At 42.2% G+C, this 27,391-nt stretch overlaps 1 protein-coding gene across 1 annotated transcript in view; it reads left to right on the forward strand.

Annotated features, from left to right (window-relative positions):
- Nucleotides 1-1,268: 1,268 nt before the first annotated feature.
- The window catches only part of Usp38 (ubiquitin specific peptidase 38), a 32,049-nt gene continuing 5,926 nt past the window's right edge, over nt 1,269-27,391 (forward strand). The window contains exons 1-8 of the mRNA XM_055609069.1: nt 1,269-2,422; nt 3,759-3,894; nt 8,465-8,594; nt 11,555-11,656; nt 16,462-16,620; nt 19,013-19,206; nt 24,298-24,391; nt 26,788-26,894. Of these exons, the coding sequence (XP_055465044.1) occupies nt 1,741-2,422; nt 3,759-3,894; nt 8,465-8,594; nt 11,555-11,656; nt 16,462-16,620; nt 19,013-19,206; nt 24,298-24,391; nt 26,788-26,894 (1,604 nt within the window). The 5' untranslated portion in view covers nt 1,269-1,740. The remainder of the gene's footprint in view (nt 2,423-3,758; nt 3,895-8,464; nt 8,595-11,554; nt 11,657-16,461; nt 16,621-19,012; nt 19,207-24,297; nt 24,392-26,787; nt 26,895-27,391) is intronic.

Here is a 27,391-nt window from a genome sequence, read left to right on the forward strand (position 1 = left end):
GGGAGGGGGACACAACCCATCCACAAAACCTTTGACCCCAAATCTACCCTGCCTACAGGATAATCAGAGATAAAGATGGAGCAAAAAAAGAGGGAATGGCCAACCAATGACTGGCCCAACCTGAGGGAGGCCCACCCCGTAGGAGAAAGCCAAGCCCAGACACCATTAATGATACTCCGCTATGCTTGCAGACAGGAGCCTAGCATAGCTGTTCTCTGAGAGGTTTCACCCAACAGCGGAATAGGACAGATTCTGTGACCCACAACCCAACATTAGGTGAGTCTAGAGTGTTGTGGGGAGTTGGGGGGGAAGAGGTACCCAAAGGGGACAAAAACTCCTTAAGAAGACCAACAGAAGAGGACCTAACCGAGGACCATGGAGGCTCAGAGACTAAACCACCAATCAAAGAGCATGCATAGACAGGACCTCGGCCCCTACCCGTAAGCAGCTAATGGGCAGCTTGCTCACGAGCATCCTTCTAGCGGGGTTGTCTCTGACACGGACTCTGCTGCCTGCTTTTGGATCACTTTCCCCCAGCTAGGCCGCCTTGTGCCGCCTCAGTGAAAAAGGATGAGTTTGGACCTGAATGTGACTTCATGTGTCCGGGAGGGCGGGCTCCCCTTTTCCGAGTGGAGGGGAGAAGAGGGTGAGAGGGAGGAGGCTGTGATAGGAATGTAAATAAATAAAAACAAACAAAAAGCCCTGTACCCAACCCTGTTCTAAGAACTGGGGACATGCCCCAGCTAACTGTACGTTCTGGCTACGGTTAACCTGCCTGCTTACTTTACTTGCCCCTGCCATTGCAAACAAGCACGCAGTTTTCCTGTGTTCTTTGCCTTTAAACGCTTCCTGTAAAGCGCATTCGGGCTGCTCTGGGGGAAGAGTTTCTCCGAAGTCGGTCGTGCGGGGCGGTTCTTGAGCAGCGAGCCAGCCACACTGCCGGAAGCCCCGTCAGGCGACAGAAACCTCAGAGCAGCGAGGGACTCCCACAGCGGCCCCTCGGGAAGCCCGCCTATGACGTCCACTCCGCCAGGGACGCAGGCGCGGCCGCGCGAGCACGCAGAGCCTCGGCGCCCGCGCGACAGGAAGGGGGCGCGGTCGGGACGGGAGGGGAGGAGCCGGATGGAGAGGAGGAAGGGGCGGGGCTGGCGGGAAGTGGCCCTCATGGAGGAGAGGGAACCGGAAGAAAGTAGGCGGGGCGAGGTCGGGTCTACCTGCTGTACCTAGCGTCACTTCCTGTTTGCCGGTATTTCTGCTTCCGGGTCAAGGGTTTCCGTCGCCTACAGGTCCTCTCCCCGGCTGATCGCGGTCCTCGGTGACGGCGCCTCCTGACGCAAGCCGGGGCGGCTTCTCTGCCCGCCCGCCGGAGGCTGGACCCCTCACCGCCCGGGACGCCAAGGCGCTCCTTACCTTCCGGCCCAGCCTGGGGTCCTGGAGGGGCCCTGAGCCCGGATGCCGAGCGGGGCCGCGGGCCCACTGAGGCAGCCGTGCGCGGGCCTCCGGCCCCTCGGGCGGACCGCGGAGCCCGGCCGCCTTCCGGCGCCCCAGAATTGCCCGCTCCCGTCCCAGCTCGGATGGGCCTTCCCGCTCAATAAATGTGGCTGCTGAGGCGGCGGTGGCGGTGGCCGGACCTGCTGCTGCTTGGCTCCAAGTTCACCTCCGCCGCGGCGCGTTGCTGCCCCCCGGGGCTGCCGCCGCCAGCTCCTCGTCCCCTGGGCCTGGCCTTGCAGCGTGGCGACGATGGACAAGATCCTGGAGGGCCTGGTGAGCTCCTCGCACCCGCTGCCCCTCAAGCGGATGATTGTGCGGAAGGTGGTGGAATCCGCGGAGCATTGGCTGGACGAGGCGCAGTGCGAGGCCATGTTTGACCTGACGACCCGCCTCATCCTGGAGGGCCAGGACCCCTTCCAGCGGCAAGTGGGCCACCAGGTGCTGGAGGCCTACGCGCGCTACCACCGGCCAGAGTTCGAGTCCTTCTTCAACAAGACTTTCGTGTTGGGCCTCCTTCAACAGGGCTACCACTCGCTGGACAGGAAGGACGTAGCCATCCTGGACTACATTCACAACGGCCTGAAGCTGATTATGAGCTGCCCGTCGGTGCTGGACCTCTTCAGCCTGCTACAGGTGGAGGTGCTGCGAATGGTTTGTGAGAGGCCGGAGCCGCACCTCTGTGCCCGGCTGAGCGACCTTCTGACCGATTTCGTGCAGTGCGTCCCCAAAGGGAAGTTGTCCATCACCTTCTGTCAACAGCTGGTTCGAACGATAGGTCATTTCCAGTGCGGGTCCTCCCAGGAGAAGGAGCTACGGGAGTATGTCTCCCAGGTAACAAAAGTGAGTAACTTACTACAGAATATATGGAAGGCTGAGCCCTCCACGCTGCTACCGTCTCTACAAGAAGTTTTTGCAAGCATCTCTTCCACAGGTAAGGGTCATTATTTCAGGAGAATGTGTCTTGGAAATTCAGCAGGTGTCTCCCATAAACACACTACGATTTCTACCCTGAAACATTACCTTTTGGGGACTGCTATGTCAGCAAGCATATTTTATTAGGGTAAATCCTCCAGACGAAGGCATTCTTGATGTAGAGTAAATCTAAATACCCTTATCCAAAATTTTATTCGATTTCTCTCTTCAGAGTGGTACGTTGTAGCCGAAATGTTTGAGGATGTCTAAGTACAGAGGCCTTTGTCACTGAACAAGTCCCCTAATTATGCAGCCTCTGCTCCAGTTTTGGGATGCTTACAGGCTGACAGCCGCTGTGAAAAGCTTCTAGTCATTACTGACTAATGGTCATATATGATGTGTACCATATCATTATTACTGTATGTAACCTATCATGTTGAATTTTTTTTTTTTTTTCAGTTTTCACATGTTCTCATTTTTAAAAAAAAACTTGTGAGTGGTGCACGGTCTTTTATAAGATTTTCCCAGTTTACCATGTTTTTTAAGTATCAGCATTTTCGTTCCACAACAGTGTAGTGGCAAGAGATCCAGGAAGCGGGAGGACACGGGAGTATGGCAGCTTAGGTGCTTGTCTGTCAGGAACTGCATCCTCACAAACTAGGAAAAGGTCAAAGGCTCACTTAGAAGACCTCTCACCCAAGACTTTTGTCTGTGTCTGTTCTTGAAGGTGCTTTCGAATCTGTCAGTTGTGAAACAATAGGTTCAAACTGAACTTGTGATGCTGTTCTCATTTTACCTTAACCAGAAATGAGGGTTGAGTTTTAAAACTTTACGTATCAGGTACATTTTCTTCCCCGTTCTGTAGTGTTGCCTGTCGTCTGTCATAGCTGTTAGGTATTCCCTCACAGTCTTTCACTGCAGTGGTGAGGCCAGCCATCCTGAGGCCTTACATTTTATATAAGTAAAGCCATCCCTTTCGTTCTAATTTCCACTCTCACAGTTGTGCAATGACTACTATAACATTTTCGTAATGACTTTAACACCCTGACATGGAAATTAGAATGATATCTGACTGGTCCTCCCCTCCCCCCTCATTACTGCTTTGCAAAGCATTATCTAAATCCAAAAATGTAATGTAAATAATGAAGTATCTTATTGACTAAACTTAATAGTTTTTCTCATGAGTGGTTATTGCTATTTACTCTTAACCTCTCATTTCAATGATTTAACTTTTTATTTAGACTCTACCCATGATGCTACCTTAGTGCAAGTGTGTGTGGGAGTTTTTTCTCCTTTGAACTACTTCAGTTTGAACCTCCGTGCTATATTTGTCTGTCTTTTTAACTAAAAACTAGATGCATCCTTTGAGCCCTCGGTCGCCCTGGCAAGCCTGGTGCAGCATATTCCCCTGCAGATGATCACAGTCCTCATCAGGAGCCTGACCACCGATCCAAATGTCAAAGATGCAAGCATGACCCAGGCGCTCTGCAGGTAGTTTGCTGTTGTTCTTCTGGGTTTTCATAGTGGGAACTTAGAGACATTTCTAAAACTAGAGTCATGAAATTAATTGGTAGTTTCTCCGCATTAATTAGAATGATTTACCTTTTATGGTCTCATCTGGTTTTTTGGTTGGGTTGTTTTTCTAGTCTCTATTCCTTACTGTTTCCTGTAACCTACTTCCGTGTGGGGTGGTGCTTGTCATCATCATTTGGTTCTGGGTTTGGTTTGGTTTCCCCTAGCCAGGTATAAATTGTATTTTCTTTTTCAGACATACTCCATAGGTACCACCTTTGCCCTTGCCTCTTTGGATTGATTTATTTTGTTTGTGTATATGTTTTGTCTTCTCATATGCGATTGTACCACACGCATGCTTGGTGTCAGAGAAGGCCAGCTCCTGCAGCTGGAGTTGTGGATGCTTGTGAGCCATTAAGTGTGTGCTGGGAATCAAGCCTGGATTTTTGCTCTTAACCGCTGAGCTATCTCTCCAGCACCTGCCTTTGCCTCTTTGGAATTTGGTTTCTCTCCCTTATTCTCAACTGGATGAATTTGGCCAGGAACAGAATTATGGTTTTAGAGTTGTGTTTTCTTTTAACATTTTGAAAGCTCATTGTTATTGGGCATCTACTGTTGCTGGGGGGAGCTGCTGGAAAGTCTGATTGTCAGGTGTTTCTCATTGCATGTTTTTCTTTTTATCCTAAGTGATCTTCAGTCTTATTCTCCAGTGTCTAGATATAAACTGATTTGCCTTAGCAGCACTTTTATGCTTATACTCAATCATTCGTTCGAAGTGATTTACTGAGCACTTAACAAGGGTGTCAGGCAACATTTAAAATACCCTCAGCAAACTGATAAAAATAGTTGTCGGAGAGACCAACAGTAATGTAATAGCACTTCACTGACTCCAGCATTTATCCTGATTTGTAAAATGCTAAAACGTGTAGCAGTGGGTGTTCTAGTTAAACAGGCCTGGCATTCTTGCCATACTGCTACATAATTAAATTACGTTTGGTTTTTTTGTTTGTTTGTTTTTGGATTTGAATTTGTTTTAAAACATACAGTAAATCATTTAGTATATTAAATGATAATAAGCATTTATTGAAAAAGGTAGACAAGAAGAGGGATAGTCTATAAATAGGTAGTTAATTTTCAGTAAGATGGCTAAGGAAGGGTTCATTGAGGTCATGACGCTAAAGTGAAAGAGGAAGCAATGCTGTGTGTATTATATTAGGAATATACAGCACAGACAGTATCTCAGTTTTTGATTTCTCAACTTTCTGATGGAAAGCCATGCTTTGACTTTTGAGTTCTGGTTTTCCTGGGCTACCATAAAAAGTATGAAACTTTCTTGAACTTCTGGACACCGTGAGCCACAACACTGAGTCAGTCACACAGGCAGGGTAAGAGCCCAGTGTTGTGCAGTGAACTGTGTTGCTAAGTCAGGGTGTTTGGTAGGCTGTTAAGTTGAGGTTTCTCCTTGTGTTTTCTATTTACAGTAGGTTTCCAGCACTGTTGTAAGTCAGGGAGTACTTGTCCTAAAAACGTGCTCATTTTTCTCAGTGCTTGTCTCACCTACTGAGGGACAGTATTGTTCTCATACTGAACTTGAACTTTCTCTTCTTGCTGAGCTGCTTAATTTTTGTCTCTTCTGTGTTTAGCCTGTTTAAACAGAAGATTACAGTGCCTTCTGTGTCTATATTACAATCGCATGAACTGAAGTATTCTACGGTGTGCAAGAATCTTAGGAAGTGCCATGTGCACTACACAGCTCTACATCACAGACTCAACCCTGGCCGCTTCTTTGTGCTGCTTAGTTAGTGGAGCCAAGTAATCTCTAACTTGTGCTGCCAGTTTCTAGATCACAAATCTAGAAGCAAGTGTAACTCCACTCCATCCTTTCTCTTACTCACTGATTAATATCTAAGTCCTTCGATTTCTGTCTTTACTTCTCAGAATGTCATTTTTCTGTCTTTACCATTTGTGGAAATCAAACCTGTATTGTTACAATAGTCTGCTACTAAAATGTAAATATATTCCAAGAACATAGATAACATTTATGTATGAAACAGGCCAGGAATCAGTGAAATGATGGGGACTGGGCTGGATAAGCAACTTCTGAAAGAGAAAGATGGGCCTTGACTCCAGGTGGCCATTGATACAAAGAAACTTGAATCTGCTCTTTCTTCCTGTCTGTAAAACATTGGGCCAAATAAGACTGAAAGCTAGATGGAATCCTCAGCTGCCTTGTAAAAGTGAAAGTTGGTTTTATATTCCAAAACTTATGATTAACTCTGTTTTGTTGCTTTTCAGAATATTGCCGGGTTTTGTGTTTTGTTGGTTTTAGGTTGGGGCTGTTGTTTGGTCTGTTGGTTTGGTTTTGTTTGTTTGTTTGTTTGTTTGTTTTTGTTTTTGAGACAGGGTTTATCTGTGTAGTCCTGGCTGTTGTGGAACTCACTCGGTGGACCAGGCTGGCTCAGATTCACGAAGATCTACCTGCCTCTGCCTCCCAAGTACTGGGATTAAATCCATGTGCCACCACTGCCCAGCTGCCTGCCTGTTTTAATGTTAGGGTTTTAAAGCTGTATTTCTCTGAGCTGTAAGAATAAATGTCTTACTCATCAACACTTACCAACAACTCTAGTCTAGTCCAAGCTAGAATCCAAAGTGTTTGATGGAAGCAATACAATCACTGGAGGAGAAAAGACTGAAATATATGAAGGACTAACACAGTTAAAATTTTAAAGTACTCTAAAAAATTGCATTATAAAGTCCTGTATCATAGACTGACCTTTAGTTTCTGATCCTCCTCTCTAGTGCTGGGATTTCTAGGCATGTGCCACCATAACTGGTTTATGAAGTGCGGGTCACCAAACCCACAGCTTTGTGCATGCTCAGCCAGCAAGCAAGCACTCTACAGCTCTGTACCTGCCTCCAACATGAATATACTCCTCAGAAATGCACTTGTCTCTTTTCTCAGTCTCTGTATAATGGCTACAAATAAGAGCAGCCCTGCAACACTTAGAAGATAAAGAATAGCTAGTAGAAATTACTTAAATGACTTGTAACCATCACAGTTGTTGTAAGAAGCCAGAAAAAGAAGAAAAGAAAGAATACTTGTCTAGGACATAGAAGGCACCCCAATAACTTAGTGTGCATTGCACTTGGGATCCTCACTTCAGAACATTTAAACTTTTAGAACATTTAAAAGCAGAAACAAACAAACAAAACCTGGCTGTGCAGTACTATAAGCCCAACGCTTGGGAGCCTGAGACAGGAGGATTTTCACAAGTTTAAAGCTAGCCTGGTACCAAAGTGAGACCCATCTTAAAAGCCAAAAGAAGAAGACTGCTAAAGATGATATCCCAGACTTAAGGTAGATGGTTATAAAGTGCCCGTGTCATGGTAGTATTTCTGTTACAAGTTTCTGTGCTCAGAATTTCTTTTGACATTTTATACAGTGTTTATTGCTGGGCTGCTGAGATGGCTCAGGGGAATAAATGTGCTTGTTGCGCCAGTCTGACAGCCTAAGTTCACTCCTCAGAACCCAGGCTTTGGTCTCCTTGTCTGTGTTCAGGCACACACATCGCACATGCACACATGACCGTGTGCGATGTACACGCTCACAGAATAAGAAGAAGTAAGCTGTTTAGAAAGATGCCGTTGCTCCCTGTGTCAATATCATCATCATGAGGTGGCTCTTCCCAGGGCTTTTCATTCATTTGATGTTCAGAGCAGCCCTGTAAGTAAGTGTGTTTATAACCTAGAGATAAAGAGGTTAATAAAGAGAAAAGAAGGTATTTACATTCCCCCAACTAGTAAATTGGGAAGTGAGATTTTTAAATCATTTACTCTTGACGACAGAAATCTGAGAACTTTTCCATTCTCTTTTATTAGTATCTGATTATTGAACTAGATTACTTTGTCAGGGTACATAAGCACGTAGCCTGCCTGTTCTTCACAGACTTGTGCTGATCTTCAGTGTGCTGTATATCAGCTTTAGAAAGAGGCTCCATCAGAACCCAGAGCACTTTGTCTCTTTTCCATAGAACTGGCTTGATATTTAAGAAAGGAGATACTCGGTGATCGAAAATCAGGTCATTGGAATGTTGACACAGTTGCTGTTTTTTATGATTGGAAGTTTTCTTCTGTTGCAGGATTTTGAAAGATTTAGAGACACCTGCTCCAGGGCTCAGAATAGGGTGTTTCACATTACATTGCTTACCAAGAAGCAAAGTCTTGGTTGATAGTCATACATCATAGTTCAGATGTCTGATTTTAACTTGAACAGATTCTTTATCCCTATAGCAAGCATCCATTTGAAATTTGGCATTTATGAGAAATGTTCATTTATCATAGAGTCGTATAGGAATATATTGAATAAAGAAACTGTCAGCTTATAAGACCAGAAATGCTTGAAGATGGGCCACTGTTACACTCATTTTTGTACAGTTACTTTTACTAAGAGCTCAGTAAATACCGAGTCAGGAAGTGAGTGATTACTTATTATAACTTTATGTTGAAAATATTTTTAATCCTGATAGTGGTGTTTTCCTTCACGTTTCAGAATGATTGACTGGCTGTCTTGGCCGTTGGCTCAGCATGTGGATACGTGGGTGATTGCTCTCCTGAAAGGACTGGCAGCTGTCCAGAAGTTTACTATTTTGATAGATGTTACTTTGCTGAAAATAGAACTGGTGAGTAGCGGTGGAGCAGCCCATTGGAGTGCATAGGATGCTGAGTGTGTTCCAGTTTGGGTTTTGTTTCAACTAGGTTTTAGGGGTAGAATCCAGTGCGGCACAAGGATATTCAGCTGAAACTAGTATACAGTTCTCAACCATTGCTATGAAAACACAGTCCACCCGTTAGCTCTTTTGTTGTGTATTTTCAGGTTTGTTGTTTCTTTGTTGCTGATGATGGTGGTTATGATAATGTTTGTTTTTATCTTTTGGTAATAGAGACAGACTCACTGAGAGCCTAGGCCAGCCTCACACTCAAAATCCTTGTGCCTTGGACACAGAGGGAGGAAGGTTACAGGTATTCAGCACTGTGCATTGCTGCCATGAGCCCCTAAATACAAACTGTCGAGCTCCTAGCACTGTGCTCTACCTGACTGCCTTGGGGACTCTGCTTCCAATGTTGCTAAAACCAGGACACAATTGATCACCACACTTTTTGTTTTGGGTTTTGGTTTTCCACAGTGATGGAGATCAAGCCCAGGGTGGTCAAGCCTCAGCCCTGCTCCACATCCTCAGCCACATTGCTCCCTCATTAACATACTTTTGCTACTTAATTCCCAGAACATTATGCTGTCGAGACTCTTGTCTTTTACTGACATGCCAGTCTCTGTCCTAATTTTTCTTTTTTGTGTGTTTGTTTGTTTGTTTGTTTGTTGTGGGGTTTTTTTGGGTTGTTTTGTTTTGTTTTGTTTTTGCTTTTTGGTTTTTTTGTTTTGTTTTATCAAGACAGGGTTTCTCTGTGTAGCCTTTGCTATCCTGGACTGGCTTTGTAGACCACACTGGCCTTGAACTCATAGTTCACCTGCCTCTGCCTCCCTGGGTGCTGGTATTAAGGTGTGCACCACCACACCCAGCCATCTCTGCTCTAATTTTTCTTTGGTCCACTTTCTTCTCAATCCATACTTCCTGCAGCAAGTGTTCTATGCCGTGAAGTGATCATAGATGCTCTATGGCTCTAAAGGTGTCCAACTTAATGGCTAACAAGTTTATGTTTTAGTTTATTGTTTGCCTTTAAGTTCCATATTGATTTTTTTCTTAGTTACTGTCCTGTTGCTGTGAAGAGACACCGTAACTGTGGGTACCTTAAATAGGTATGGTCTTCATAGACTCATGTGTTCAAATGCTTGGCCCATGGGGAGTGGCACTGTTAGGTGTGTGGCCTTATTAGAGGAAGTGTGTCACTATGGGGGCTGGCTTTGCGGTGTCCTATGCTCAAGCTATGTCCAGACATAGTCCCTGCGGGTCAAGGTGTAGAACTCTGGCTCCTCCAGCACCATGTCTGCCTGGATGCTGCCCTGATGATAATAAACTAAATCTCAGAAACTGTCAGCCAGCCCCAATTAAATGTTTCCCTTTACCAAGAGTGTCTCCTGTGGTGTCTCCTCACAGCAAACCCTAAATAAGACAATGACCAAGAAAAGCGCTTATAAAAGAAAGCATTTAATTGGAGCTTACTCAGAATTTCAGAGGGTGAATCCATGATCATCATGGCGGAATTAGACAGGAATGGCTTTATCCATAGTCTGTATGACTACAGAGCAGTAGCTGAGAGCTTTGCATCCTGACCCCTCAGGCAGAAATCAGAGAGACAGACAGACAGACACTGGGCCTGGCATGAACTTTGAAACTTTCAAAGCCCACACCCAGTGACACATCTCCTTATCCTTCTAATCCTCAGTAGTTCCACTTGTAGTTGACTAAACATTCAAATATGTCTATGTGGCCCATTCTTATTCAAACCATCAAACATTTATTCACTTATCTAAACTCAGATCTTTCTCTTTTGCTTTGCTTTTCTCTTTGGGGTGGGGTATCTGCGGGGGTGTTTTGGATTTTGTTTGTTGAGATATTTGTTTTTATAAAAAGATTGATCACCGCAAAAGAAAGCTAAAACATGGCAAAGACACAAGTTCTAAATACCTGAGGAAGTGAGTATCCTATGCTCAAAAATATTAAATTCATATTATGTACAATCTCACTACTGATTTTTACTCCCAAACCTGGTCTTCTCCTTCTTCATAAATAGCTATCCCAAATAGCTTCCGCTCACTTAGGCCCTAGTGTTTGAAGCAACCCTTATCTCTTTTTTAATGTCTCTCAACCTCTGTCCTGAAAATTCTAGCTGCTTTTAAAATATACCTAGAATCCTGCTACCACTGTTATCTTGGTCCTAAGTCATCATCATCATCATCATCTTTTGTTACACTGATGTCAACAGCTTCCTTGCTCCTACCTTTGGTTCCTTATAAATGTTGCACGGGGAACTTCTTTTGCTGTCTTTTGTCAACCCATCTCCAGATAGTCTTGCCATCACCTTTCAGTTCAATGACATTGTCCTTAGTTGTCTAGCACACCAGTCTGGGGGACCTGAGCCTGTGCACTGTCTGCCTATGTGTAAAAGCTCTTGTCCTAACTGTCTGTGGAGCTGATATCCCTTCATTTTACACTCGGATGTTACTTCTGGATCGTTTTTACCACGCGCTATAAAATGACAAGAGTCCTTTGCTACCCAGTGCTTCCTGATCACTGTGTTCACTTTGTGTTTTTAGCATGTATTGCTGTGTATTGCTTTTTTGTTATCTTCTACATGTCTCTAACCATAAGCCTGTGTGGCCTACAGTGCCTGAAACAGTACCAAATAATAGTAGGTGTTCAGTAAATATTGAGTACACTGAATGAATACCTTATTTGCAAAGTAGGACATATTTTCACTTAAGGAGGGAACTTGGGGAATTGTTTAGCTCATTAAGTTCTCTTTGATGTTAGTCCCGTTATTTCCTTTTTCTTCTTTCAGAGTCTAATAATGTGTTATTCTAGAGCTTTCAAGGAAGAAGGGAACAGTGACATAAAGGGCTGTCAGCATGGGAAAGGGTTAGTGCTTTTCCTGTGAGCTCTAAGGATGGTGTCTCATTCTGCAGGTTTTTAATCGACTTTGGTTTCCTCTTGTGAGACCTGGTGCTCTTGCAGTTCTCTCTCACATGCTGCTTAGTTTTCAGCATTCTCCAGAGGCATTCCATTTGGTGAGTATGATATAAGCGCTTGGAAGTAGAAACACTTGTTCTCAAAGTGTAGCTCACAGTATGCGTAATGAAAGACTGTAGGTTAGCTTTGTATTATTTCACGTAATTTTACAAACTTTTTTTTTTTTTTTTTGATGGGGGGAGGTTTCAAGACATGGTTTCTCTGTGTAGCCTTAGCTGTCCTGGACTCAGTTTGTAGACCAGGCTAGTCTCTACAGTCCAGAGATCTGCCTGCCTGTGCCTCCCAGAGTGCTGGGATTGCAGGTATGTGCCACCATACCCGGCTGCTTTATAAACTCATAACATTGAATTTATAAATTATTCCTGGCAAAGAACATATTTTCAGAAAGTTTTGTGCTTCACCAAAACTGCCCCACGTACAACCATTGCCAGCAGCTGGAAGTTGCTGTAGAGGGAGCCATCACTGCAAAAGGCCCTTACGTACAGTGGTGCAGGGTCACCGTGGAAGAGGGCGATAGCACTGGAAAGCACAAAACAGTTTAGCTCTGATACAGGGCTTTTCCCTCTTTCTCAGCCCACTAACTCCATCTTTAATCAGAGTCACAGTGCTACCTACCACCCGAAACCAGTCGCTTGCCAGCGTTGATTTGATTGCAGTTGTCAGTTACTAAAGATGAGGAAGGACAAAATGTTATTTGGACTCTGTCCATTTCAGGAATCATTGTCATCGTTATCTGCATTCTCCAAGGAAGGTCTGCTCATGTTTTACAGGAGTAGAACCTCAGCAGCAGCATCCCCACTACCTTAGGGACAGTAACATACCATGACAAGTCAGAGGAAGCATGAGGAAGGACAGAATTAATTACTCTTGATTGTGCTTCGCTAGCAAAGTACCCTCAACACTGTAGGTCAGTGACATGGGCTGCTCAGTGACTCCTCCTTTCAGGGAAAATCCACAGACTTTGTTTCCAGGAAACCTTGGCAACAGGTCACTTCATTTGATATTTTGGTTGGATGATTTTTGTAGTCATTGCTCTTACTATGGTGAAATTGATAGTGAAGCCGTAGGATTCTTATTTATAAGATGAATCTTGATTTTGAGCAAATTTAATAAGTATACAAACAAAATGCCCAAGAAGAGAAAACATTTCTTCCCGTCTTCTTGCATCATCCTGTTCAAGATATTTGAGAAAAGGCTTCTTCTCAAAAGTTCTAAGAAACATATCACCTTCACACTGACACCATTCCTTAACTTCTGTGGTTAATCACTTAGGCCCTGGTGTAAGTTTATTTCTTTCACAATTTGTTGAAAGAAGAAAAATATTTCCTTACCTTTTGTATTGCTTCTCTCTCTTTCCGGAAAAGGGACTTCAAATAACATGCTTGACTTTGAAATCTTAGCCATTGGATTAAAGTAGTTTTAAATTACCTATTTAAGAAATATCTGGGTTTGAAACTTGAAATTTTTGGTCTGAATTAGTAAATCCTAAAAATCAAGACCTACTACTGTGTAAGTACCCTGCACAGCTGAACTAAAGATAGCTTGGAGGTCCAGCAGTGAAGCATGTGGGGTTAGTTAGCAGTGACTCCAAGTAACTCAGTAGAGGATTTTGTGTAGGGTAGGTAAGTGTGAGCAGTAGCCTGGATGAACATCGTTAGCATTCTACTTTGTGTTTAGAATCTGAGAGTGAACCAGGAAGTTCTGGTATGTGTTCTGAGAGGCCAAGCTGCTTTTCATATACTTTTTATTAAAAGAAAACTTCATTTTAAACAGATCAGTTTAAATAGTTAAAATGGGGGAAAAAAGCAAAGTTAGTAATTAAATAAGTTATATGTATTTCCTTAAGTAGCAATTATATTTAATGAATAATACAGTAAATTCTAGAGACATGCAATTTCACACATTTAAAAAAATTAATTTGGGGGGTAGAGAGATATCGCAATGGTTAAGAGCAGTTGTTGAACAACCCAGTTTCATTTCCAGCACATATACCATGGCTCACAACCATCTGTAACTAGAGTGCCCAGGGCTCGGACACATTCTTCTGAGCTCCCTGCATATGCACATATGTGTGCTCATGGACATAAAATAATTACTTTTTTAAGTCTAACTTGGAAGCGTTTAGAAGGCATCACTTGAAACTACGGAATTCACTTTTAGAATCCTCTTTCATCTGTTTCCCTTCACTTCTGAGAAAACTAACTAATTTTGGGTTTCAGACTAATTTAACAAGAAAGTGACAGACTTCAGCTTTATAAAATTATCACTGAGATGTGTTTAGAAATGTAGAGGTGAGAGCTAGGGATATTCTCAGTGGTAGAGCAGTCATCTAAGACACAGGAGTAGCCTCAGGGTGAGGGAGGAAGGAGGGAGATAGAGCAGACATGGTAGTAAAAGAACATTCTCATTAAAAACTGGTAGCAGCCATGTCCAAGCTGCATGCAGCCACACGTAACTGAGGAAAGCTGTGACCAGAGCCCAACACAAAATCATAAACCTACAAAGAAAAGGGATTTGTAGGATCAGTGGTTGGTGAATCCAAGGGAAGTATGAGAGAGCAGAGAGGCTTGCAGTTAAGAGCGTTGCTGTTCTTCATTGGACCTGGGCTTAATTCCCAGCATACACGTAGTATTCACAAGTGACTGTAACTCCAGTTCCAGGGAATCTGATGCCCTCTTCTGGTTTCTGTTGGCAACAGACCAGGGACACATGTGGTACATGGGCATACATGCAGGGAAAACACTCAAGCGAATAAAATTAAAATTCAAAAAGAAAGAGGATGGGGAATGAAAATAATTAAAATGTTTACTGTGTGTGTATGAATTGTCCAAGAACATATTTAATGGATGAAAATTAAAAATTTAAATCAAATTTAAAACATTGTGAGCTTTCTTTGCCTCCTCCCCAAACCCCCAATTCTGGAACACAAACCTAGTAGATAACTGTGATACTGCATACACCTGCTAGAATAGGACCACATTAGTAACTGTAATAGAATTGAGGGTAGAGAAAGTGAAACCTACAGTCTGACTCAGCGCATTTGACACAGAATAAATCCAGACAGTGCAGGACAGAAATCACCGCTGACTGAAGAATCTGACCGCTGACTGGAGGCAGCAGGTACGAGAAAGGGAGTGGATTGGACCAGCTGTTCTTAGTACTGTGATGAGACAACCCTGACAAAGCTGTGACTGCACACTGTCATGATGTGGAGATGGAAAGGTGTTTTGCATACAGGACCTGAGACACCTTTAGTTTCAAAAATATACGTAGAAAGTTATCAGATTATGACTGACAATTAGTTGATAAATAATCTATCTTGATAGCAGCCATTTCTGTTAAATAGAATGTTTCATTTTGGTTATATCTTAAGTCTTTGATAATATGAAAGTTGACTTTTACACTATTTTTAAATGAATGAGCATTAATGTATTGTTTACCGATATTAAATGTTTTCAAGATATTTATCAGTAGTGAGCATTTACATTTTTCAATTTACTTTTATTTTTAGTTTCTTAAAAATAGATGTTGCCAGGTAGTGATGGCACACACCTTTAATCCCAGCAGGAGGCAGAGGCAGGCAGGTCTCACTGAGTTCAAGGCCAGCCTGGTCTGTTACCTGAGCATAATTTTAGTTACATATTTAAGTTATTTCAGAGACTTTCTTGAAGTACACATTGTTGTGCAAGGTGTGTATAATTTTTTCAATTAAAAATTTAAAATTTTAGTTGGATGTAGTGGTGTATATGCACTTGCTTGTAATCCCAGCACTCAGGGAGATAGAGGCTGGCAGATTGCTGTAAGTTCAAGGCCAGCCTGGTCTACAAAGGGAGTCTAGAACAGTCAAGGATATACAAAGAAAACCCTGTCTTGAAAAAGAAAAAAGAAAGAAAAAGAAAATTTTAAACTCACAACTAGACGGAGGTATTTCCCTAATTCCAATTTGGGGTTTTCATTGTGTTTTTGTGGGAGTTTTAACATGGTTCTGTTAAACAGTCTGGTTGGCTTGTGGATGCATCTCACTGGCAGGGCACTTGCCTGGCATCCACACAGGTAAGGCTTAAGCCGAGTACTCAAAACAGTTTTCCAAAAACAAATGGTCTGTTCCCTAGACCAACTATTGCATTTTTCAAGTGAAAGTTTTTTAAATGCTACAGTGACTGAAACGCCTATATTACATTTATTTTCTATTTTAGGTGGATTGTGTTCATAGCATGGCATACATACAGAGGTCCTAAGGATCAAAGTCATGTCCCTCAGGCTTGGTAGCAAGTACCCTTGCCCACAGAGGCATCTCACTGGCACTGTTTAAGAAATTATTTTTTATTTTTGGGTTTGTGTGTATGCACGTGTGTGCGCACACTGTGGCGTATGTGTGGAAGTCAGAGAGTAATTTGACAGTGAGTTCCACTGTGTAGGTTCCAGCAGTTGAACTGAGGTGACAAACGCTTTTTACTGCTGAGCTGAAGGAGAAGCCTACTAAATGCAATTACAAGAGCTGGAGAGATGGCTCAGGAGTTGAGTCTTTCAAGAGGACTGGAGTTCAGTTCCTGCACCTACATTGTGTGGCTCACAGCTCTAGAGGAATTCTACACCCTCGTCTGTCCTCTGTGGGCACACTCACACACTCAGACACATACAAAAAAAAATAAATTTTTAATGCAATTACAGTTATGTGACTTCAAAAATTAGGTTTACCTTGCTGATTGAACAGTGAGTGACTTTTGAAGAAAAAGCATGGCTTAAGTATGCGGAAAGTATGTGCTTATCATGTAAGAGTTGCATTTTTTCTGTCGGCTGGGGATATGCTGTCAACGTGTGCTTGTCTCTGTTTTCTCTTCAGATTGTCCCTCATATAGTTAACTTGGTTCACTCTTTCAAAAGTGACGGCCTGCCTTCCAGCACAGCCTTTTTAGTGCAGCTAACAGAGCTGGTCCACTGTATGATGTACCACTACTCCGGGTTCCCAGATCTCTATGAGCCGGTTCTGGAGGCAGTAAAGGTATGAGCGCACACGGTGTAATGCACAGTCTGGTAAACTGTGTTGTTGCAGTGATGAGCAGTCTTTACCGTGGTGTGTTCGTTGATGCCAGGGCATCACCTCTTATTTGCTCTCACCCTTCAGAGTCGCTAGCCACAGTTCTTAGTCTGTAGTGCCATCAATAAAAGGTGTCACCGTGAACGTATAAGAGCTGTGAAAGAAATTGCCTACTGACAATATGCTACATTAAATGTGTACAGACATCAGTTTTGCATCTCGTATCAAACCATCTTGGGATCAAGGAAATAGCTGACTATGGTTCCTTCTATTTTGATTTTGTTTTGTGTTGTAGACTTTATAAATGTCTATATTTCTTTAGAATTATTTAAATTATTTGTAACCTTGTTTTTCAGGTTCATAATAGGCAAGTTCTAAAAAGTATTAATTCTATTTGTGTTGAAGAATGGAAGACTGCAAAATCAGAGTATACCCAAAGTATTGGCTAACTTAATTTAGCCAGGCTTAATCAGAAGTTACTAGATATCAATTCTAATTATGATATTAATTTTGGAAATAACAATATACAGACCTCATTGCCTTACTACTCTATGTGGAAGGTAAATGAAGAGCGTGTTGTTTCCGAATCTATTCAACAAACTCAGCCTAAGGACTAGGTCTAGAACCTCAGGCTGTTAGCCTGTGTGGTGCTAATAGAACCCTCCCTTTCAGAAGTAAATTGTGCACAGAAGCATTTGCCATGGACATGAGAGCTTGTTACTGTCATCACTCGTTGATGCCATGTCAATATTGACCATATTCTTCAGCTTTCCAGCACTCAGAAGCAAAGAGCTTACTCTTACCCCAAGGAAAGTATTTGCAACTAGCTGTCAGGAGCAAAAACAAAACAAGAGAAACATGGTTTAAAATGCCATTTCAAAGTGTTAGTTTTCTCTGGGGTAAACATTAAGATAGTACCTTGGTGTCTGAGTTAGGTTTTCTGTTGCTGTGAAGAGATACCATGACCATGGCAACTCTTATAATGAAAACATTTCATTGGGGCTGGCTTACAGTCCAGAGGTTTAGTCCATTATCTTCATGGCAAGAAGTATGGCAGCGTGCAGGCACAGATGGTGCTGGAGAAGGAGCTGGGAGTTCTACATCTGAATTGGCAGGCAACAGAGAGAGAACTGGCTTGAACATCTGAGACTTCCAAGCCTGCCCCCAGTGATGCTCCTCCTACAACAAAGCCACGCTTACTTCAACAAGCCCATGCCTCCCAAAGGCCTAGGGGGCCATTTTCTTTCAGAGTACTACACTTGGTCTAGAAAAGCTAATCGTTTATGCATAAATAACTTTTCTAGGATTCCTTATTGCTCATTGCTCTGCTCTGACATGAAGTCGTTTACACTTAAATTTTGATTTCATTATTTGCTGCTTTAATAAGAAAGAGGACTCTGTGTAGTAGTAATTTTCTAGACAGCAAACCGTGAGATTGAGTTTTACTTTTCACAGTAAGGTCAGTATGCTAAACTCGCTTTTAATCCCTGCTGCAGTAGGCCACCATCTCTAAGGGCTGGTACTGCATGAACCAGGGTCGCCATCTTGGAACTTGACTACAAGTAGTTCACGTGCAGTTTGAATTTCTTATTCTGTTGACTTTTAAAGTATTTTAAGGCAAGCATGGTATCTCATGCCTGTGATTTCAGCACTTGGGATGCTGAGGCAGGAGGATTACTGAGTTCAAGGTGATCTTGGGCTACAGATTGAGATTCTGTCTCAAAAAAATAAATAAGTAAATCCTCTTAAGATTCTAGGAGGCATTTGTTTCCCTTGTCTGTTACTTTTCTTGATGTTCTGATGGAGTTAGTGACAAGAAGTCACGAACAGGAGGAAGGATTCTCTTGCCTCACAGTCTGAGGGTCCACTCCATCACTGTAGGGAAGTGAGAACGAGAGCAGCAATCTGCTGGCTATAATGCAAGAGCTGTCCACACCTGAGCAGAACAGGAGACAGCGAAAGGTGAATACCAGCACTCAGCTGCCCTTTTCACTTTCCTTTTCTGTTAGTTTAGTCCTTGGCCCCAGCCTGTGGGATGTCACAGCTCATATACAGGGTGAGTCTACTCCTCAGTCAGTCCTCTCTAGAGACTCCTCACATACATACACAAAAGTGCACTTAATTAATGCCTCCTTGTTTTCGATTCAGTAAAGTTGACAATTGAGAGTAACCATCACCCTGTAGTATAATATAATCTTTTTAAAGGGCTGACTAAATGCTGGCTGTAATATACAAATGAGTAACAGCAAAGAAAGCTTAAATGTCAATGGGGAAGATCCTCGTTGTGTTGTTAGCTTGTTTAAAACATTTTTTTTTTTTAATTTCCTTTTAAAATACTTTTTTCTTTATGACCTAGGATTTTCCTAAGCCCAGTGAAGAGAAGATTAAGTTGATTCTCAATCAAAGTGCCTGGACTTCTCAATCCAATGCTTTGGCATCTTGCTTGTCTAGACTCTCTGGAAAATCTGAAACTGGGAAAACGGGTCTTATTAACCTGGGAAACACATGCTACATGAACAGTGTTTTACAAGCATTGTTTATGGCTACAGAGTAAGTTTCAGTGTGAACTTTGTGGTTTTAACTGGAAATGAGTGCATGCTGAGGAGACAGGAGAAAGTGAGAATCGCCCCTCCTTCCATGTAAGCAGCATAAATGCTAACATTGCCAGTGAGTTGCCTCAGTCTGATGTGAAACTTCCCCTAACACTTAGGAATGATTGAAATACCAACAGGAACAGGCTGCCCAGTTAGACTGCACATTGTTATTCGCAATGGCACTTTTTAATCCCAGTGACTTTATAGCTTTGTAATGGAACCAAGGGATTAACTGAGCTGACTCCAAAGAGTGAACGTGCCCTGTGGTACTTCTGCTTCTTAACCTGTTTCTTTGCTTCTACTGTCCCACTGTATTTTGTAATTCATATTATCCTTTGAAGAGTCACTTATAGTCTTCTCTGGCTATACATATTTGCTGTTGATCCATATCAGCAGCTGCTTCTTTGCTTTTAGCTTTGCTCTCATCCCAAGGTGTTGATTCCTGAACAGATGTGAAAACAGGCATGCTTCTTTCCATTCCCATGAACTTACTTTCAAATCCATTTTCTTTTGAAAGCAACAAAGCTGGAGTCAGCTGCTCATTAGCTAGCTGAGTGGCATCCTTGTGCTGGAGGCTCAGCTGCTCGGAGCACCTGCCTGGAGTGCAGGAGGCCCTGTGTGATCCCTGGCACCTCACAAAGTGAGGCGTGCTCTTGCACATCTGCAAGCCCAGCACTTGTGATGGAAGCAGGAGGAGCAAGAGGTCATGGTGTGTTCAAAGCTAGCCTGGACTACAACAGGCTTTTTCTCAAATATGTATATTTGAAGATACAAAACAATAGTCAGCTTTTCCTTTTAAAAAAAAAAAAAAAAAAAAAAAAAGAAGAAGAAGAAGAAAGAGAAAGGAAAGAAAAAGAATTTTTCTCTTATTGCCAATAAAATTGAGCTGGCCCAAAGATGGGAGCTGTTGCTGTTCACACTTCCTGGAAGGATAGACTGTTAGATGTGGACTTAGCTTTAGGGTTTTGTTGTTTGTCCCAGATTATAAGAACCTGGGTGTTTGGGGTTCTGTTGAGCTTTGTTGTTGGTTGTTTGTATTTGACAACTTTTGCTGTTTTAAAGTAAAGGAGTACTCTTAGACACAAGCAGTATTAGAGGTACGGCTGAAGAGTCCATATCTCACCACCAGAGGTCGCCTTTCCAGCCATGTCATGAAGCAACTGGAACTGGAAAGAGTTGTGGTGGCCCATAATGGTAACTCAGAACAGGAAGGTCTCTTAAGGAACACATTAATTATTTTTTATGGTTTAAAAAAAAAAAAAAAATCTATAAAAACCCAAAATGCATACATTCTCAAAAATGTCAGCCATGTGCATTATTTCAGCTCTTTTAACAGTTGCATGTAGTTAATGTATGTGTACACACACATCTGGAAGAAGTCCTGTTGAAAGTTTTCCTATCAGTCATTTGCTTTAGCACTTAATCACTTGCCCGTGTGAGAGCAGTATGGATCTGTTACTCTGAGTGAGTAGGACATGGTTTTCATCTTTTCTCTTTAAAGTTAGTGTTGGGTTAGGACATACATGTCATGACACCAGTGAAGAAGACTCTGTGGAGTCAGTTCTCTCCTTACCTCTCCATGGGTTCCAGTCCTAGAACTGAGGTCATCAGGTGTGTGTGGCAAGTACCTCTCCCACTGAGCCATCTTCCGGCCTCTCATCGGCCTTCCCTATACTTTTGGTGAGCAGCATATTGTACTGCTCATAGTTAACATTTCTGTAACCATGTTCAGATAAGACATCCTTTGACTAGAATACTCCAGGTCATTTTCCCTTAAACACTATGGAGGCGTGTGGAGGGCTGAGTCTACAGGATGATACCAGGATAATTGTCCTCAGTCAAACCTTCACCTGACGGCCTCTCATGGAACCTGAAGCGCCCCACTTTAGCGAGACTGACTGGCCAGAGACTGAGCTCCCAGAATCTACTTGTTGTGCCCCACAGTGTTGGGTTGACAAAGGAGAGGCACCTTGCCCAGCTTTCATGGAGACATGAACTTAAGTCCTCACCTTACACACTGGCTATCTCCCCAGCCCAGACTGACCTTATGTAAGATTGTACCTGTGTCCCTGCCCCTCTGACGGCACTTGATTTAACCAGTCTTAAATTTTTCATAACTTGGCAAATGTTTTTCTTGTTTTCTTATTTTAAAAAAGATAGGGTCTTGCCCAGACTGGCCTTGAACTCATGACCTCCTGCCACAGCCACCTGAGTATTGGGGTGTACAGATGCATGCCCTGCACACAGCCATTGTGTTTTTATGTGAACATTGCTGATCATTGTAGAATTTTTCCCTCTTTACTCAGCAAAATGAAATGAATGAGCTAGTATTTTCTTTGTATGTCTTTCTGTTGACTTTTTGTTTGGTTTTCATGTCAGTTTATATAAACTTAGTATAATCTTATAGTACTTTCTTCCAGTCATGTGATTTAAATTTATAGTGTTTTATTTATATATTTTTGTTTTATGCAGTCACATCTTCAATTTTTGTATTGTCTAGACTTTAGACCCCCAAAAAATCCTTTTCACTTTTTTTAATTTTTATTTTATTTTTATTAATTATACTATATTCACTTTGTATCCCAGCTGTAGCCCCCTCCTTCATCCCCTCCCAATCCTACCATCCCTCCCTCTTTTTCTCCAATGCCCCTCCCCCAGTCCAATGATAGGGGAGGTTCTCCTCCCTTTCCATCTGACCCCAGCCTATCAGGACTCATCAGAACTGGCAGCATTGTCTTCCTCTGTTGCCTGGTAAGGCTGCTTCACCTTCAGGTAGAGGTGATCAAAGAGCCAGCCCATGAGTTCATATCAGAGACAGTCCCTGTTCATATTATTGGGAAACCCTCTTTGACACTGAGCTGCCATGGGCTACATCTGTTCAGGGGTTCTAAGTTATCTCCATGCATGGTCCTTGGTTGAAGTATCTGTCTTAGAAAAGACCCCTGTGCCCAGATTTTTTGGATCTGTTGCTCTCCTTATGGAGCTCCTGTTCCCTCCCACTTTCTGTCTCCCCCTTTCCTAATAGTCACTGCATTCTGCCCAGAGTTTGGCTATAAATCTCAGCATACATTTTGATACCCTCCTAGGTAGTCTTTCAGAGGCCCTCTGTGGTAGGCTCCTGTCCTGTTCCATTTTCTCTCTCTCCTGATACCCATCTTGTTTGCCTTTCTGAATGAAGATTGAGCATCTTACCCAGGGTCCTCCTTCTTGATTAGCTTCCTTAGGTGTAGAGATTTTAGTATGATTATCCTATATTATATGTCTGATATCCACTTAAAAGTGAGTATATACCGTGTGTGTCTTTCTGCCTCTGGTTTACCTCACTCAGGATGATCTTTTCTAGATCCCACCATTTGCCTGATTTCCTTTTTTTTAATTGCTGAGTAGTATTCCATTGTGTAAATGTACCACAATTTCTGTATCCATTCCTCAACTGAGGAACATCTGGGTTGTTTCCAGCTTCTGGCTATTACAAATAAAGCTGCTACAAACTTAGTTGAGCAAATGTCCTTGTTGTATACTTGAACATCTTTTGGATACATGCCTAGGAGTGGTATAGCTGAATCTTGAGGTAGCACTATTCCTAATTGTCTGAGAAGGTGCCAGATTGATTTCCAAAGTGGTTGTACAAGTTTATATTCCCATCAGCAATGGAGTAGGGTTCCTCTTTCTCCACATCATCTCCAGCATGTGTTGTGACCTGATTTTTTTTTTTTTTTATCTTAGCTATTCTGTTAGGTGTAAGGTGAAATCTCAGGGTCATTTTGATTTGCATTTCCCTGATGAATAAGGACTTTGATCATTTCTTTAAGTCTTTCTCTGCCATTTGATATTCCTCTATTGAGAATTCTGTTTAGCTCTGTACCCCATTTTTTAATTGGATTACTTGATTTGTTGCTGTTTAACTTCTTTAGTTCTTTATATATTCTGGATATTAGCGCTCTGTCAGATACAGGGTTGGTAAAGATCCTTTCCCAATCTGTGGGCTATCGTTTTGTTCTGACGACAGTGTCTTTTGCTTTACAAGAGCTTTTCAGTTTCATGAGCTCCCTTATATTGATTGTTGATCTTAGAGCCTGTGCTTTTGGTGTTCTGTTCAGGAAGTTGACTCCTTTTTTTTGTTTGTTTGGTTTTTTTCAGATGTTTAACCAATTTATCCTATACTGGTTTGGGGGATAGTTTGTATGGTTTGTTTTTGTTTTTATACTCTTGTTTTGTTTGTTTGAATAGACTCTCTCCCTCTCTCCTCCGTCCAGTGTTGTCCTGGTACTCACTCTGTAACCTAGACTGGCCCCAAACTTAAATTTCCCCTCTGTCTCCTAAGAGCTGGATTACTGGTATATGCCACCAGACCTGGCTTGTAGTACACTCCTTTTATTTTTAAGACTTTCACTTTTGAGAGAGAGAGAAAAGAATTCAGGTACCTATGGAGGCTGTAAGATCCCCTAGAGCTGGAGTTATAGGTGGCTGTGAGTTGCTAACATGGGTGCTAGGGGCCAGACTCTGGTCCTCTGCAGGAGTGATAGCATCTCTAGCGACTGAGCCTTTTCTCTGTCCCCCATATGACTTCTTATATATTTTATCTATTTTGATGTTTTGCCTGCATGTCCGTCTATGCACCACTTTAATGCCTGGTGCCATGGAGGCCACAAGAGGGCGTCCGAGGTCCTGAAACTAGAGTTACAGATGACTGTTAATGAGTTCAACCCAGGTCCTCTGGAAGAGCAGCCAGTGCTCTTAACTGCTGAGCCACCTCTCTAGCTGTACTCCTGTTCTTTTTAAATTACCCTGACTTTATGATATACTTTGATGGAAGCATATTTCTTACTTGGTGATTATTTTGAAATAATTTCAAAGTTAATTTTTTGTAAGTTAATACTTTAGGCAATTTACGAAGTGTGACAGCATGTAGACCAGATCATGTAGCGGGAGCCCGTCCGTTTATTGCCACCCTGCCTCCTCCGTGACAGAGGTGTGCTGGTGACCTTGTTACGTAAAGAGAAAGTGCATGTGTGTGTAAGTAACATTATATTTTGTTCTTTTTCAGTTTCAGAAGACAAGTATTATCTTTAAATCTAAATGGCTGTAATTCATTAATGAAAAAATTACAGCATCTTTTTGCTTTTTTGGCTCATACACAAGTGAGTATGCGTGCAATATGTCCATATAAGCTGCATGGTCTTTAAACTACACATTATCTTAATGAGGTTTTTTTTTTGGGGGGGGGGGGTGTTTTGGTGGGTGGGTGGGTTGGTTGGTTGGTTGGTTTTTCAGACAGGGTTTCTCTGTGTAGCCCTGCCTGGAACTCAGAGAGATCCTCCTGCCTCTGCCTCCTGAGTGCTGGGATTAAAGATGTGCTCCACCCCACCTGGTTTTTCTCTATTTCCCTTTAGGTACCTTTTCATTGTAATTGCAAGTCTTTATTCATCTCTTAAGCTCTTAAACTTGAAACTTTGTGGTGATCTTTCATATCCACAAATTAATTCAGGGACGTCACTTGAGGCAGTGGCTGAAGGTCTTGTAGTAGAGAGGTTCTGCCTGTAGTCTGTGGTGAGATCTAACGGGGACCCTGCTTCCAAGGAACTTCTAGCTAAGGCTTGGACATAAATAGAATTTATGTATGTCACTCATGTAGCACATAAATCTTTATTTTTCTGGTTCACTGTGATTGCCATTGTCTCACAGTATGACCTGTTGTTAGGACTAGAATAAATTTCTTTTGTTCTTTTTCTTGTTTGTGTTTTGGTTTTTATTTAGTTTTTCCAAGCAGGGCTTCTCTGTGTAGACCTGGCTGTCCTTGACTCACTTTGTAGATCAGGCTGGCCTACAGAGATCCACCTGCCCCCGCCTTTCAGAGTGCTGGGGTTACGAGCATGTGTGCCACTGTGCCCAGCTAGAATAAATTTCTTGAATGGAAAGATAAAGGTAAGGGTGATACAGCATTAGAATCGGGAGTGTACTCAGAAATATTATTCTCCTGGAAGAGATATGGTAACAAATTAACATTTTCAGTACCCGAGGAAATGAAAACTGCCTCTTAGCCAGGTGTGGTGGCACATTTCTGTGATCCCAGTATTCAGGAGGTGGAGACGAGGATCAGACAAAAGTCTTAGGCCAGTCATGACTACAAAAGCAGTATTAGACCGTAATCAAAACAAACAAACAAAAAAACCTCTCTCTCTCCTCACATATTGTTTTCCAGTAATTTACTAATGAATTGTCTGTATTTACTTTCTACATAAACATGTATGTGCATCTGGGCAGGTGTGTATACTTCATTTATGTACTAAATCAGAACGATTAGGAAAGAAAACCTTAGGAACTTTCCTCACTTTCAAGAAAGATGATTTTGCTGGGCATGGTAATACACGTCATTAATCCCATCACTCAAGAGGCAGGTGGATCTCTGAATTCAGGACCAGCTTGGTTTATACAGTGAGTTCCAGGACAGGCTATGTAGTGGGACCCTGCATCAAAAAAGTGGGGAGGGTTAGCAAGAAAGCCTAGCTGAGGTTCTGTCACTGTAGAGACCTTGTCAGATAGCACAACAATACGGTTACTTTACATAAGCAGATGTCTCCACATAGGTGAAAGACTTTTTCTCTTACTAGGAAAGCTGATGCTTAGCAAGCATTAACATTTTTCTAGCCCTTATGCAGTCTTTTTTTTTTTCTTCATCCTCAAAAGCAAAGTCTACTGACAGAAATGTCTCCAGTTGGCTGAGAAAAAAAAAAAAAGCTTATTCTGATTTTGGCACTAGGACGCTGACCCTTTCTTCAGAGTGCTATAGAATAAGTCCTAACACATGTAAAATTTTCCTTAATTGTTTCTTTATGCCACAAATATTTAAAATATTGTGAGAATCCAGATTTTCAGGTCATTATCAGGTCTTTTTATATCTGTGCAGTACCATGTGAAAATGCCTAGGATTTGAGCCTGGGTGACCCTAGAGTCCATTATCAACTACCATTGCACTTCTGAAGGAAGACAGGGGAAAAGAAAAAGAGGCGGGGAAGAAAGGAAAGGAAGCAAGCAGAGAGAAATGGAGAGTAAGAGATTATCCAGGTCTTAACAAGCATGCTCTTTCCATACATGGATGACTTATGCCAGACAGAAATTTCCAGCAAAATAGATATGTATGGCTTCTATTGCTCTTTTGCACAACACACACACACATACACCCCATTCTCGTTTGTTAACATCCTTCTCACACTGAGTTTTTCGAAAACCTTAGGGACTCAAATACGTGAGTGTCATAGAGGGATATATCAGGGATGGTATGTCAAGAGTAGAGGCATCTGAGACCTGTTGTAGTCACCCCCGCTGCCCGCTTGGCTGTTTGATATGAGCCGGTCCCATGGCTTTTCTGCATGTCAGTTCTATGCAGAATTCATTTGTGACTGGAGCTTGCTTAGTGTGAAAGTTTCCTCTGCCTCTGGCACACCTTGGTAGAAATGGAGTGTGGGATAATTTTAAGTAATCTTTATGAGTCAGTTACTGATTTGTACCATAAGAGTCACTTTCTTGCATTTTCCAGAGGGAAGCGTACGCACCTCGGATATTTTTTGAGGCTTCCAGACCACCATGGTTTACTCCCAGGTCACAACAAGACTGCTCTGAGTACCTCAGGTTTCTGCTGGACAGGTACAAAGTATTTTAAACTTCATTTGAACTGTGTCATCTCTTAGTACATCTGTTCCCCTTAATACTGATTTTTAAAGCACATTTTCAGAGTTGATCTTTAAAACACCCTAATATGAACAGTGGACACCCTGTGTTACTTGTTCTTGTTTGGTTTTTGTTTTGGACGCTTTCACTTTAGAGTACTTGTGATCAAAATATAGTAACAGGGTTCCTAAGGGGCTACCAAAACCTCAAGTCCCCTTTTAACTACATATCTGTGGGAGCTCAGGTTTTCTTCTCATATTTCATCTTTAAAAAGGAGATATGAATAAGGAAGGATGCGGTACAGATACTAGTATCCAGTTGTCTTCTATGAAGCCAGATGCTTAGCATACTCAAAAAATGTAAAGCAATGCCACTCATTTAAAAATACTGTAGATTAATTTTTGATGAATTCATTTTAAATATATTTTATTCTGTTTTTAATATAGTAAATATCAATTATATATACATATATA

Source organism: Psammomys obesus, unplaced genomic scaffold (assembly GCF_907164565.1).
Source record: "Psammomys obesus unplaced genomic scaffold, mPsaObe1.curated_primary_1811, whole genome shotgun sequence".
Classification (NCBI taxonomy): Eukaryota; Metazoa; Chordata; class Mammalia; order Rodentia; family Muridae; genus Psammomys; species Psammomys obesus.